The sequence below is a fragment of the Myxine glutinosa genome, chromosome 2 (genome assembly GCF_964187855.1).
Source record: "Myxine glutinosa chromosome 2, kmMyxGlut1.1, whole genome shotgun sequence".
NCBI classification, from domain to species: Eukaryota; Metazoa; Chordata; class Myxini; order Myxiniformes; family Myxinidae; genus Myxine; species Myxine glutinosa.
This window is the reverse complement of record NC_136262.1, coordinates 73,720,062-73,733,503: the sequence shown is the minus strand read 5'-3', so window position 1 is coordinate 73,733,503 and position 13,442 is coordinate 73,720,062. Positions and strand designations below refer to the sequence as shown.

The 13,442-nt window shown below is 41.6% G+C and overlaps 2 protein-coding genes across 4 annotated transcripts in view; one reads left to right on the top strand and one right to left on the bottom strand.

Moving 5' to 3' along the window:
• Window positions 1–1,797, top strand: part of ALDH7A1 (aldehyde dehydrogenase 7 family member A1) — a 30,673-nt gene extending 28,876 nt beyond the window's left edge. The window contains exon 18 of the mRNA XM_068107982.2: window positions 1,069–1,797. Within this exon, the coding sequence (XP_067964083.1) occupies window positions 1,069–1,123 (55 nt within the window). The 3' untranslated portion in view covers window positions 1,124–1,797. The remainder of the gene's footprint in view (window positions 1–1,068) is intronic.
• The window catches only part of LOC137422356 (uncharacterized), a 162,073-nt gene that overhangs the window by 4,991 nt on the left and 143,640 nt on the right, over window positions 1–13,442 (bottom strand). Inside the window, exon 13 of one of the 3 annotated variants that reach the window (XR_013622685.1) lies at window positions 11,425–11,492. Coding sequence is in view for 2 of the 3 variants with exons in the window: in XM_068109106.2 (XP_067965207.2) it covers window positions 11,477–11,492 (16 nt within the window). In the remaining variant the exon portion in view is untranslated. Of the gene's footprint in view, window positions 1–11,222; window positions 11,493–13,442 lie in introns of those variants that run through there. The other 2 variants (XM_068109106.2, XM_078773426.1) reach the window with 2 other exon arrangements.

Genomic DNA, 13,442 nt, shown 5'->3' with positions numbered 1-13,442 from the left:
TAGTTATTACTATCAACTTGTCGAGCGTAAATACTTGCGTAATTAACTTTTGGGAGATAGCTAGGATTGTCGTGCACAATGGCCTACTCTTTGAGAAATACCGTGAGATCTTCAACATCCACATCCTAAATTAAGGCCTGGCAGGATAACCTGGAGGTACACGATCTCACCTCTAAGCTGTCGTGCATGAGTTTGAATATCGAGCCAGCTATAAACTGCCATCCTGGTGTTTCACAGGCAGGGTGACTCGATGTGTGTGCCATCCCTTGGAGGGATGCTAAACGGGTGGCTCGTCTGCTGGCATTAGTTGGTGAACGTTAAAGATCCCACCATGTCCTCCACCAAGAGTAGGTGTGTATTCGCTAGCATCATGAACAAATCCAGTCCTAACCAGCAGGTGGCACTACATCAGCAGTACGGCCATTCTCCCAGCCGTGACCAAGCAAACCAGCAGCCACAGGGTGCATAATTGAGTGAATCCAAAATTAAAATGGTAGAACCACAGTTTTAAATTCCTCATTAAAAATATTTTGTGGTTGGTGAGATAGCCACTTCCCTTCCTACTCTGGGATGCAGCACCCACTCGGCATTGCACCAACATGACAATTCTATTCAGCTTAAACTCCAAATAAGAACTGCTCCAGAACTAGACATATCGGAGGTGAATACGCAACCAGCTGAGCTATTCTTTCATCCCCAATGGGGCTCATCTTTGCTCTCATTCTGAGATCTCATGGAATAGCATGCTTAAAGCCAATGAGTCATCAGTGTCCAGACGAAAATCAAGATGGCGGCAAGGGAGGTAACAAGATTGTGGAACAGAGAGTAATTCTTATATTTCATGTCAACAAAACCAAAGCCTGTGGGGAATGCAAGAGGTTTTCGAATAACGATAAAGCAAAACCGCACCAGCTTTGTGCACATCCAAAATAATTTCACATTAAAAGTGCATGTAGAGCACATTGAAGCATTCTGAAATGTATTGAAAGTCAAAAGGTATGTTCTGTTTAAGCAAACCGTATACAGGACCTATAGTTACTGTTACATCTGCATATTATGTCTTTGCAGCACGATAAACTACACCAAAGAGCTTCCTTTGGCCCAAGGGATCAAGTTTGAGTGAGTGGGAAGTGAAGCTCATCTTTGTACCATATGTCTTGTCTACAAGGATCACTGATTGTTTCTCTTTTAATTTTACGTGCTCAATAATTCGTTTTAACATAAAGTCTGTGGTGCCATCTATTTATCACATCCTTCTTCCCTTCCTTCTCTTTACTCCCATCACCATCCAAACTTGTGTAAACATTCTCTCTGCACTCCTCACACACTTCCTTACATTCCTTTAATTCCTCCACCAGCAACCCTTCTCTTTCTTTCACTCAATTTATCCTCTCCATTCATCTCCTTCCTCATGGGTACGTCTTAAATAGATGGCACCTTTACACATTTTCTAGTGCTTAGAAAATACATTCATCAATACACAAGGTCGAATTTCCCTATTTTAATGATGGGATAAAATCAGTTTACAAATCATGAAAGCAATAATTGCTTGCTGGATTAAATTGAGAACCAATCAGTATTATTGATCACATTGAGAGGTCAAACAGTGTGCTCAAACTAAACAAAGCAGCAAGACATCATACCATTTGTTCAATAAAGAGAATCACGCGACACCATTTGTTCAATAAAGAGAATCACGCGACACCATTTGTTCAATAAAGAGAATCACGCGACACCATTTGTTCAATAAAGAGAATCACGCGACACCATTTGTTGAATAAAGAGAACCATATGAGATCATTTGTTTCCTGTCTTTTTGGAGGTATGGGGGAGGGGTAGAGGAGGAGACAGATGATGATAGCAAGGGAAAAGTTTCAGGAAAGAAGCATTTGCAGCTACAATTGAGAAAAATAAGTTGAAGTCCTCGAGCGGCACTCGGGAGAGCTCTGTTAACGTTAACTTTTGTGTCTGTTAAGTTAACCTCTGCCAGGCTGAACAGGTTACATTTTGTGTCCCACTGATAGGCCGGATCTGTATCCGGACCTGAACCAAAATCTAATCGGCTTGTTTTTTTCACACCGACCCAACTCATCCACCAAATTTTTCATAACCTGTCCACAACTTTTGAAATACCATGCTTTTAAATTTAATGCTTTTAAATACCTGTGGTGAGGTGCAGTGGTTCAGCCGGGTTTTGTCTTTGTGCCTGTGGACACGACTCGACACTCAGCGAGGTGTAGTGGTTTGGCGCATCAGGCGGGGTTTCATATTTGTGCCTGTGGACACAGCTGAGCCTGCCTTGAGGTGCTGTGGTTCGCCAGATCTGGCCGGGTTCGTGTTTGTGCCTGTGGACTCGGTTCGACCCGTGGTGAGATGCAGTGGTTCGGCGTGATGGGCTCTGTGTCTTGCCATTGGGCCTGTGGGCTCAGCTCGGTTTTCCTTCATGGGTCGGCGCTGCATGGCATGGGGGTACCTCGCTTTTTGGCCTTTTGGCCTCCCACCCGTGTGTAGCACAGGTACCTCGCTAGTTGAAAAATATGGATCTACCCCAGTTTATGATGATGCCCCACGTGTGCCATAATGACTCCAAATCTCGTTTTTTTTCGCCCTTTTGACTTGTAATGTATCATTGAATGTGTGGCTGCTCTGGCTTTCATTGAATGTATTTGTTTAATCTGTATGACTTGTAATTTTCCAACGACAACTTAAAGGAACTTTTTTTTTTTGTATACAGCATCGAGCCTCGTGTAAGAGCTAACATTAATCGCAAAAAAAAACGGACACACAAAACATGTAATAAAGGGAGCGGGAGACAAGATGGGGAGAGAGAGGGACGCACACAACGACAACATTTGAGAGCAGGGAGATGTGTGGGAGGGAGATGGCTTGGGGGGATGAGGCATGGGAAGAGAGGTGGGGGGTGGGGGGGGTGGGAGAGGTATAAAACACATGGACACTGCTAGGACTTCCAGGAAAGAAGTCGGTGTTTCAAAAAATTGGATCTGGGGTGAATTAACAGGGGTAGAAAAGAAAGGAACTTATAACAGCATTAGCTAAAAACGCACCAATTGTCCATCACAACTTAATTAAATATTCAAAATGTGTTTTGTTGTCAGACAATTGGAGCGCTCTCAACAACTATACAAGAAAACGGAAGAAAATCGCTTGTTTTAAACCATATGATGGTGTATATTTGGAGGTGCATACTTGGTAATGTCCGCTAAGTGGTAACCTTAGTTAATGTCCACTGGACAAAATCACAGACTGGGCAAACAAGTGGAACATGTCTTTCAATCCTGACAAATCTCACACTCTTACGATGTCTCTCCGAAAACACCGACTGGACAACCCTCCCATCTACTTTCTGAATAATCCTCTCCAAGAAGTTCTGTCACTCAAGCTTTTGGGTCTCACTATCTGCCATGATCTTTCCTGGGAAAACCACATTTCAAATCTGGCCTCCAAAGCCAGTCACCGACTGGGCATCCTCCATCGTGCAAAGTCCTTCCTTGGCACACCTGTGCTCCTCACCACATACAAGGCTTTCATCCGCAGCTCAATGGAATACTGCTATCCCCTCTGGGCTGGTGCTCCTGCCTCACACCTAGCTCGTCTTCACGCTGTTGAAACCAAAGCGTTCAGAATCATTGGAATCTCCCGCGATGAAGCTAACTCCAAGGGCCTCTCACTCACTCACCGCAGGCAGGTTGGTGGTCTTTCCGTCTTCTACCGACTCCTCTCTGGCCTTGCCCCCCCCCCCCCCCCAGCTCTCTCTGGGCTCTGTCCCGCAAATATTCCTCCAAGTCGCACAAGATCTGCCTGCAACCCTCTTATGGTTAAACTGCCAAAATCAAGACTCTCTGCTCACCTTCACTCCTTCATTCCTCTTTTCTCCCGCCTCTGGAACAAACTCCCTCACTCTCTTCAATCCCACTCCACCCTCCAGGTCTTTAAAACAGCTGTTCACCACCATCTCTTATCTTCCCCCATCCAAAACCTTGATCTTTTCTACCCCCGCTAATTTCACCCCAATTCCACTTTTTTGAAATATCAACTTCTGAACTGGAAGTCCTTGGTGTCCTTGTGTTTTATACTTCTCCCACCCCCGTCCCACACCTCCTCCCCCCAAGCCCTCTCCCTCCCACACATCTCCCTGCTCTCAAATGTTGTGTTTGTGTGCTTCCCCTTCTCTCCCCATCTTGTCTTCCGCTCCCTCTTTTTATATATTTTGTTTGTCTGGTTGATTTGTTTGTGAAGTAAATGTTAGCTCTTTCACGAGCCTCGATTCAGTATACAAAAAAAAAACAAGTACAAAAAGCTCCACCCATTCTGGGAACCATAGCTCCACCCATAATTAAAACAAAAGCCGCGTCGATGTTACACAATGCCTAGATGCAGCTGTGCCTATAATGTCGATGTTATAGGCACAGGACATTCCTTTTGATTCGATTACTTGATGTTATTTTTGTGCAAAGTGAAAATATATCGGCAATTTCCCGTGTGTGGCGACGAATTTTTAATATATCTCGGCATTTTCCCGTCTGTTATTTCAGGCGGTGTATGACTGACCATGCCGCGATTTTAAAAAATATATATCTCGGCAATTTCCCGTGTGTGGCGACACGTGAACGAAGCTATGCTCCTCTCTCCACATTATTGTGACGACGTATAAATTAAATATTTCATCGTGACGATTGTCATCAAATGGACAAATTTTTAATATATCTCGGCATTTTCCCATCTGTTATTTCAGGCGGTGTATGACTGACCATGCCGCGATGTAAAAAAAATATATCTCGGCAATTTCCCGTATGTGGCTACACGTGAACGAAGCTATGCTCCTCTCTCCACATTATTGTGACGACGTATAAATTAAATATTTCATCGTGACGATTGTCATCAAATGGACGAATTTTTAATATATCGGCATTTTCCCGTCTGTTATTTTGGGCGGTGTATGACTGACCATGCCGTGATTTAAACAATATATATACACAAAGAATTAAGTTAAGCACCCCCCCCGTTTTTTTACAACCTCGCACATTACAAGTTTGTTGTCGTCAAAACAGTGTAATATACCCATGATATTGCTATATTTTCTGGAGAAGTGATATTATGGACACATAAAAACATAACAATCATGCCGTTTTCAATATTTTATTCTGAATAATTTAAGGTGAAATTTTTTGGGAATTTTAGGCATATTTTCACCTCAATTTAAGTATGGAGCTATAGGTCCATCACGGACAGTGTGGATGACGTGTATGTTTTCTAACGTACAGTCATTGTTCTGAGAAGACCTCTAGCGATCTTTGCGTCAATAACGTGTGTAGGACCCACGTGATCGGATCACTGACTCAACCAATCACTTTTTTTCACTTTGATCACTCACTTTCATCAATGGATAATTGCTAATGTCATACCAATCATTATTTGATCTCACATACCTTAGAATATATGCCAATGTATACATATACACAAAGAATATATATTAGGGGGTGCTTACCTTAATTCGTTGTGTAGGGGTGCTTAACTTAATTCTTTGTGTATATATATATATCTCGGCATTTTCCTGTCTGTTATTTCGGGCGGTGTATGACTGACCATGCCGCGATTTAAAAAATATATATCTCAATGGACTTGAAGTTACAGGCCTTTGAGAATTCATTTCGTTCTATAAAGGGCAACTTTCATCGGATTTTCTTCCCGTTTTTTTTCAACCGAGTCTAAAACTATGTTAGCGACTGTGAAAAATGAAATGATATATCGAATTTGATTTGAAATAAAACTGTCTGAGAGAGGAAGACACCACGGGCCTACAAAACAGGCCTCAAAGCTATGCGAGTTAATAAAATGGTGGATATTTGTTTATATGAAGCCTCTCCCAAAATGGGTGGAGCTATGGTTCCCAGAATGGGTGGAGCTTTGAGGTTTTGTCTTCTCTGCAAGAACAAGAAGAACAAGAAGAAGAAGAACAAGAAGAACAACAACAACAGCAGAGGGCACTCTATTAGCAGCGTCTGCGCCGCGGCTAAAAAACCTTTTTTGGACGAACTATTTTTTCACCCTTGAGAGTTATGTCGTTAGATGAGTCGTAAACTTACCTTTGAATCGATGTATAGGTTGTGTTTGTACTATTTCCGGTTTTTGAATGATTAGCACATTTGAACGGTCACGTACTCAGCTCCCCCTCTTGTCTTCCGCTCCCTTTATTACATGTTTTATGTGTGTTTCTCCTTAGGTCAAGGTCAAAAAAAAATTTCAACCCTGCATACTTTCTATTCACATAGCAGTGAAGAAGACCTCCAGCAGCGCTTCCGCGACTCTCTCCGTCTTGATCTTGGGGAATGCTGCTGCCTCGTGGAGTAGTCCACGACGGTCAAGATGTAACTGTTGCCCTTGTCGGATACCTGGACAATGGTCCAATCAGTTCCACGGTGACTCTGCAAAATGGCTCCCCTATCAAAGGCATGGTTCCCTGTCGTAGTTTGGAGACCATCCCCTTGGGAATCGTCACCTGGCAGATGTTGCATGACCTGCAGAATGTGCTCACGTCACTGGTAATCCCTGGCCTATGCAAACTGCTAGTGATTTTGTCTTGTTTGCTCTAAGATGACCCACGATAATTGACTTGCGCGGCAACTTCATCAAGGCCTTATTACATCGGCAGAATGGCACAAATTTATGAAATACCCCACCTGTGAAACACCAGGATGGCAGTTTATATTTGGGCCCACATTCGAACCCAGGCTAGACAGCTTTGAGGCGAGTGTTCCTACCTCCAGCCAATCCTGCCAGCCGTGTGTGTGTGTGTGTGTGTGTGTGTGTGTGTGTGTGTGTGTGTGTGTGTGTGTGTGTGTGTGTGTGTGTGTGTGTGTGTGTGTGTGTAAAAACGTTATTAACATGAGTATCGATAAGACAGACACTGATCTTGGTGTCCAGAATGCCACGTTCATGCCAAAAGCGATGTCAATCTTCCAAACGACAAACATGCTTCACCGAGTCTTGATGTGACGCTTCTTGAGAGGTTGATTTTGAGAGGACGCTTTCAAGGTAGCAGATTTATCCACAACTTTAAGTGGAGTGTCGTCGATGGTAATGAATGGGATGGTAGAGTCGTGGCCAAAAATATTGGCACCCTTGCACTTGTTTCAAATAATGCACCATTTCTTCCAGAAAATTGTTGAAATAAAAAATATTTAGGTATCCACACATGTATTTCTTTGGTTTGCAGTAGAACAAAACAAAAAAAGCTGAAAAAAATTACGAAACCGGAGCTTATTCCACACAGAAATCCTAAAATGGCCCGGACAATTTTATTGCCACCTTTTAGAAGTTGTTAGAAATAATTAGATTTGAAGCAGGTGATTCTCCTTTACTTTGAAATTGAGCTCACCTGTGGTGAGTTGCAGGTACCTGCAATATAAAAATCACTCATTCAACCAGTTTGAATAGAGAAAAGGAGTCATTCTGATGTTTTGTCTCACTGTGTGTACCTCAATGACCATGGAGAAAATAAAGAAAACCAGAAAATTGTCTGAAGGTCAGACACAAGATTGTCGCCAAGCATGGACAATGTCAAGGCTACAAGTCCATCTCCAGAGACTTTGATGTTCCTGTGTCCACCGTACGCTATGTTATCAGGAAGTTTAAGGCCCATGGGACCGTTGCCAACCTCCCTGGACGTAGCAGCAAGAGAAAACTTGATCGAAGATTGCAGCGAAGGATTGTTAAAATGGTGAAGAAAGCACCTCGATCAACTGCCAAACATATTCAGGCTGACCTTCAGACACAAGGTATGTCAGTTTCAACTTGCACCATCAGTTGTCAGCTCTATAAAAGGGGGTTTTATGGTAGGAGACCCAGGAGGACACCACTACTAAGCCTTAAAAGGCTGAAACAAAATGAAGCCTTCAAAGAAAAGAACACCTTCCCTCCAGTCAAACATGGAGAAGGTTCAGTGATGTTTTGGGGGTGCTGTGCTGCCTCTGCCACTGGGTGCCTTGTATGGCATCATGAAATCAGGAGATTACCAAGGCATTTGGGAGGGCAATGTTCAACCCAGTGTCAGAAAGCTGGGTCTCCTTCGAAGGTCATGGATCTTGCAGCAGGAAAATGACCCCAATCAAACTTCAAAAAGCACCCAGGAATGGTTCAAGACAAAATGCTGGACTGTTCTGAAGTGGCCAGCAATGAGTCGAGATCTAAATCCCATTGGACACCTGTGGGGAGATCTGAAAACAGCAGTTGGGAGAAGGTACCCTTCAAATCTGTGAGAACTGGAGCAGTTTGCACAAGAAAAGTGGGCCAAACTGCCAGTAGAGAGGTGGAGGAAGCTCATTCATGGCGAAAGGAAGCGTTTGACTGCAGTTATTTTGTCCAAACTCTGTGCTACCAAATATTAAGTGTCATGTGTCAATAATTTTGTCAATGCCATTTCTTTTTATTTTCTGATTTAAAAGGATATATTAAGTTCTGAATCAAAAACAAAGGTTGTGTAATATTAACAGTGAAATAAAGAATTGTGGAGACCACATACTTTGTCAATTTCAACTTATTTTTCGAGAAAATTGTAAGTTATTTGAAAAAAGTTATTTTTATTTGAATTTTGAAAAAAAGGTGCCAATATTTTTGGCCACGACTGTATATGCACCTGAATGGTCTGGGCTGAAGCATGGCGTTGGTCTTTTCACATTTTCTTGTCCTTATAAAATACATTCATCAATACACGATGTCGAATTTCCATATTTTAATGATGGGGTAAAATCAGTTTACAAATCATGAAAGCAATAATTGTTTGCTGGATTAAATTGATAATCAAACAATATTGTTGATCACATTGAGAGGTCAAATAGTGTGCTTCCATTGTCCTCAAACTAAACTAGAGAGGTTCCAGGGAACCTGAACTCAACTGGTCTATATCAATATGGTTAGAATATGCATAATAGAACCACAAACTATATCGTTTATATGTGCTAAAAATATATGACAAAAATTGATTTTCAATATGGCCGCCATGGCACGCCCATTTTTGGGCGTGCAACGCCCAAATGCAATCCCAAACTAGTTTATGTCTTAAAGATGCTGCATAACAAGTTTCATCAAATTTAATCAATATTTGTGACTTTTAGAGCGTAGACGTCTAATTGTTTACAGACGACAGACGGACGGACGGACGGACGACGGACACTGGGTGTCGAGAAAAACTCAGCTGGACATAGTCCAGTTGAGTTAACAAAGCAGCATGACATCATACCATTTGTTGAACAAAGAATCACGTGAGATAATTTGTCTCCTGTCATTTTCTGAGTTTGGAAGTTTATTGAAGATGTATATGGGAAGGCGAAGAAGAGAGAGTCGTGGGGATAAGGGAAGGGCGAGGAAGAGGTAGATGGTAATAGCAAGGAAAAACTTGAAGGAAAGAAGCATTAGTGGCTATAATTAAGAAAAACAAGTTTAAATAGTTATTATTATTAATACATTTTCTCAGCACTTGCCTGTTTTACAAATATGACGTTTAATACTCGTTCATAACTTCCTCATTGCCTGTATAAAAGACCTCAAACATAGTCGAAACCTGAAGGTATCAACAACTAATATAAGCTTCTTTTTTGTCTTGGGGTGCGCCCACCTCCTGAATTCTAATTTTTAAAAAACGAGGAGTTAGGTGCTAAAACTTAAACCTTTCCTATGAAAGATATTCTGGTAGCATAGTGTAGGGATAAAAGGAGTTGAACCCCCTCACTCTGAGCAGTTGTGCGGATAGAACAAACACCAAAAAGACAATCGAACAAGGCCTTACCCACTGAACCAACCACCAGGCTACTCTCAAGAGAAGGTTGGCAGATATTCTATTTTGGTCCACTGTGTTATTTATCAAATTTTTATTTTCCTAATTAGGCAACATATAATAACTTGCAATAAATAAAGCATGCACAGACTTTCCATATTGTAAAGTAAATATTTCAGGAGCACAATTCCCATAAAAACAAAACAAACATTCTCCAATATCCAATAGGTTCACGATACAGTGCTTAAACATGAAGTTTGTACAAGGACCAACCTTGCAAGGTTTTCTGATAAACTCCTCAACAAACAGACTATTTGTATTTGTCAGGAAGTACAAGTATGTTATTTTGTATAATGATGCAATCAACATGAAATTTTCCCTTTGCATGCATTGAGCTGAGTTTAACAAACCATGAAGCAGTCTTACAACGACAAATACCTTCGTGTTTCTCATAATTAAAATACATCATTTTGTGAGCAAATGTGAATTTATTTCACGAATGAACTCCGTCCGCTCTGTTGCTACCTGCCCTCCTTTGTGTGTCGTTTTTCATAACATGCCGTTATGCACCCGGATAAAAGCTTTTGCTGGTTATCTTTCACCAGTGGCCATTCGACGAGCATGTCAGCCATTGAAGTTTATGCCCATGGGGTCAAGCTGCCCTATACCAGGTTCATTGGGTGTTAGGTGTGGCAGTACAAATTTTGCTTGTAAGACTATTCTTGGGACGTTTTCATGAACTCATGATTGTCTGAGGGTTTTGTTTTTAGCCTCACCATTCCTGAATGAATGGGAGAGGTGTGTGTGTGTGTTTGTGTGTGTGTGTGTGTGTGTGTGTGTGTGTGTGTGTGTGTGTGTGTGTGTGTGTGTGTGTGTGTGTGTGTGTGTGTGTGTGTGTGTGTGTGTCTGTCTGTCTGTCTGTCTGTCTGTCTGTGTTTGTATGTGTGTGTGTCTATGTGTGTCTGTCTGCCTGTGTGTGGTGTCTGTCTGTATGTGTGTTTGTGTGTGTCTGTGTGTGTGTGTGTGTGTGTCTATGTGTATCTGTCTGCCTGTGTGTGGTGTCTGTATGTATGTGTGTGTATGTCTATGCATGTGTATCTGTCTATGTGTGTCTGTCTGTCTGTTTGTGTGTGTTTGTGTGTGTGTCTGTATGTGTGTGTTTATGTCTCTGTATGTCTGTGTCTATGTGTGTCTGTCTGTATGTGTGTGTTTATGTGTCTGTCTGTATGTGTGTGTTTATGTGTCTGTCTGTGTGTGTTTATGTGTCTGTCTGTGTGTGTGTGTGTCTACACGCAGATAAAATGTTATTTTGTGCTGCCGAGCGACCTACTTTAACACAGCACCCACTTTAGATGAAAGATTGAGAGACATGTACCCCCGAGTCTATTGTTAAAAGCTCTATCTTATTGCATTCGGTTCGAGGAGACTTGATAACTTCAACTGCATTGCTTTACCACATAACATTACCTGCTTCAACACCATTTTCTTTGAACAGAAATGGGATTTTAAAAGTGCTCATGTAAAATATATTAAGAAACATTTATAAACTCGTAATATTTCTCACAATAAATCCCAAGAGGGGTTATTTACAGTTTTTTTCAATTTATTGTGCCTCCGGCCAGCAGAAGCATTACCCAGTCTTTTCGGGAGACTACGGCACTTTGGTAGTTTCTGCAAGAAGCACCTTCAAACTCTTTCGTACCTGGAAAGATATGAATAATTGTTTTAGATATTATAACACAGTGCAGAAATCCACAAACACTAATTATTTTATTTACTGGTGAGGGGGGGGGGGGTGGCGGTACAGAATAAATAAATAAAACAATAAGGGTACACAGTAAGTTTATTTTCATCTGTTCACTTACACTCTCCAAACTGGCCAGGTTAATCGAAAGTTCCCCGATGAAGTCAGAGTTTACCTTGGTTTGTCTGTAAGTGAAGTTTTACACTAGTAAGAACCACATGCCTTCGAAATGAATGTTGTGCATCATGACATTACAAAATTGGTAACTTTATTTAAAAAATTTGACATTTCTATTTAAATTGTATTCAACACTCCGATGTGCAAATTAATTACGCAGTGCAGCGACTCCATAGTCCACCTGGCTTTGAACTTTGTTTTCATTATTTATTTATTTTCGACGAGTCAGCTGAATCAACAACAACAACAACAACAACAGGCATTTTAAGGCCATTTTCCCTGCTGGAGCGGGGATTATCCTTCTCCATTTTGCCCTATTTTCTGCATCTCTCCTTGTTAACCCCCTTGCTCGCATTTCTTCTTCCACCATCTTTAGCCAAGTCTTTCTCGGTCTTCCCCTTCCTCTACTTCCTTCTACATTCATTTCCATCACTCTTCTCAACCAGTCACTTTCATCCTTCCTCAACACATGACCAAACCATCTCAACCTGTTCCTCTTCACAGCATCAATCACAGGCTCAATTCCCATCATCTTTCGCAATTCATCATTTGTCTTCCTCTCTCTCAACGATACTCCGCACATCCACCGAACCATTCGCATTTCCACCCTTTCCAGCCTTCGTTGCTGCTCTACGTTCATTACCCATGTCTCGCTCCCATAAGTCATAACACTTCTCACACATGCAGCATACACCTTTCCCTTCAGCTTCAACGGCACTCCCCTCCTCATCAGCACGCCACTCAGTCAGGCTGAATCATTAATAGAATAATGTAAAAGGAGTTTTTCTGCATTTGTTGAGTACTTTTTACATATGGAATTTTACATCAACTTCATGTCGCAATGTTTCTTTGGCGTGATCTGTTCATTTAATCAATTAAGTTTCGCTTTTAATAGGTGGTATGAAGATTCTTCATCCCAACATGCACTGCAAGTTCACATTCATTGACAAGTTTGTTTTGTTCGTTTTTTTTTCACCTACTTTGTTATTCCGCTGTGGAATGGATTTCTTGTCCCAATCCGAAACCACTCTTTCCATCCACCATGCCTTGAATTTACGAAGAACCTCAATATATACCAATCTCACTGCCACTCCCTCTTCATTCATGTGTCCCATGTCCACCTCTTCTCCACCACTCTATTTATCGGTGAAGTTACCTTCAGCCATTCAAATATCATTGAGCCTTTTGAAACGTATGTTTTAGAGGGCAATGTTGCGGTTCGGGGTTCGGAGCACGTAGACGACTTTATCGGCTCTCGCTCCTCCCAGTTCATCTAAGCTAAGTTCCCCAAACCAGATACATTCGGTTTTACTGTTTTATTTTTTATTTCTGTTTTGCTGTTTGTGTTTTTCGTTAATTTTTCTGTCCCAAACCGTATCCTGCTGTGATGTATCATTTAATCCATGTCCCAGGTTAAGTCAGGCCGACTGGTGATAGTCTGATGTGCTGTAATCCCTCTGTTTTGTACCTCGACTTCGCTCCTTTTATCCCAGTTATTGTGACATAATCCCTCAGCTCAATCCATTTCCCCTCCTCCCTCAAAAATACAAACAAAATATATCTCTCATTCTTCACTCAGAACCCCCCCCCCCCCCCCCCCCCAATAACCAACAGCAACAACAACATCTGAACATCTGTTAACAACATCTGTTACTCATTTCCCTATCCCTTCTTTTTTCAATATCTGCAAACTGAATCTTCAATGAAAAAAACATTTATTTTCCTTTAAAA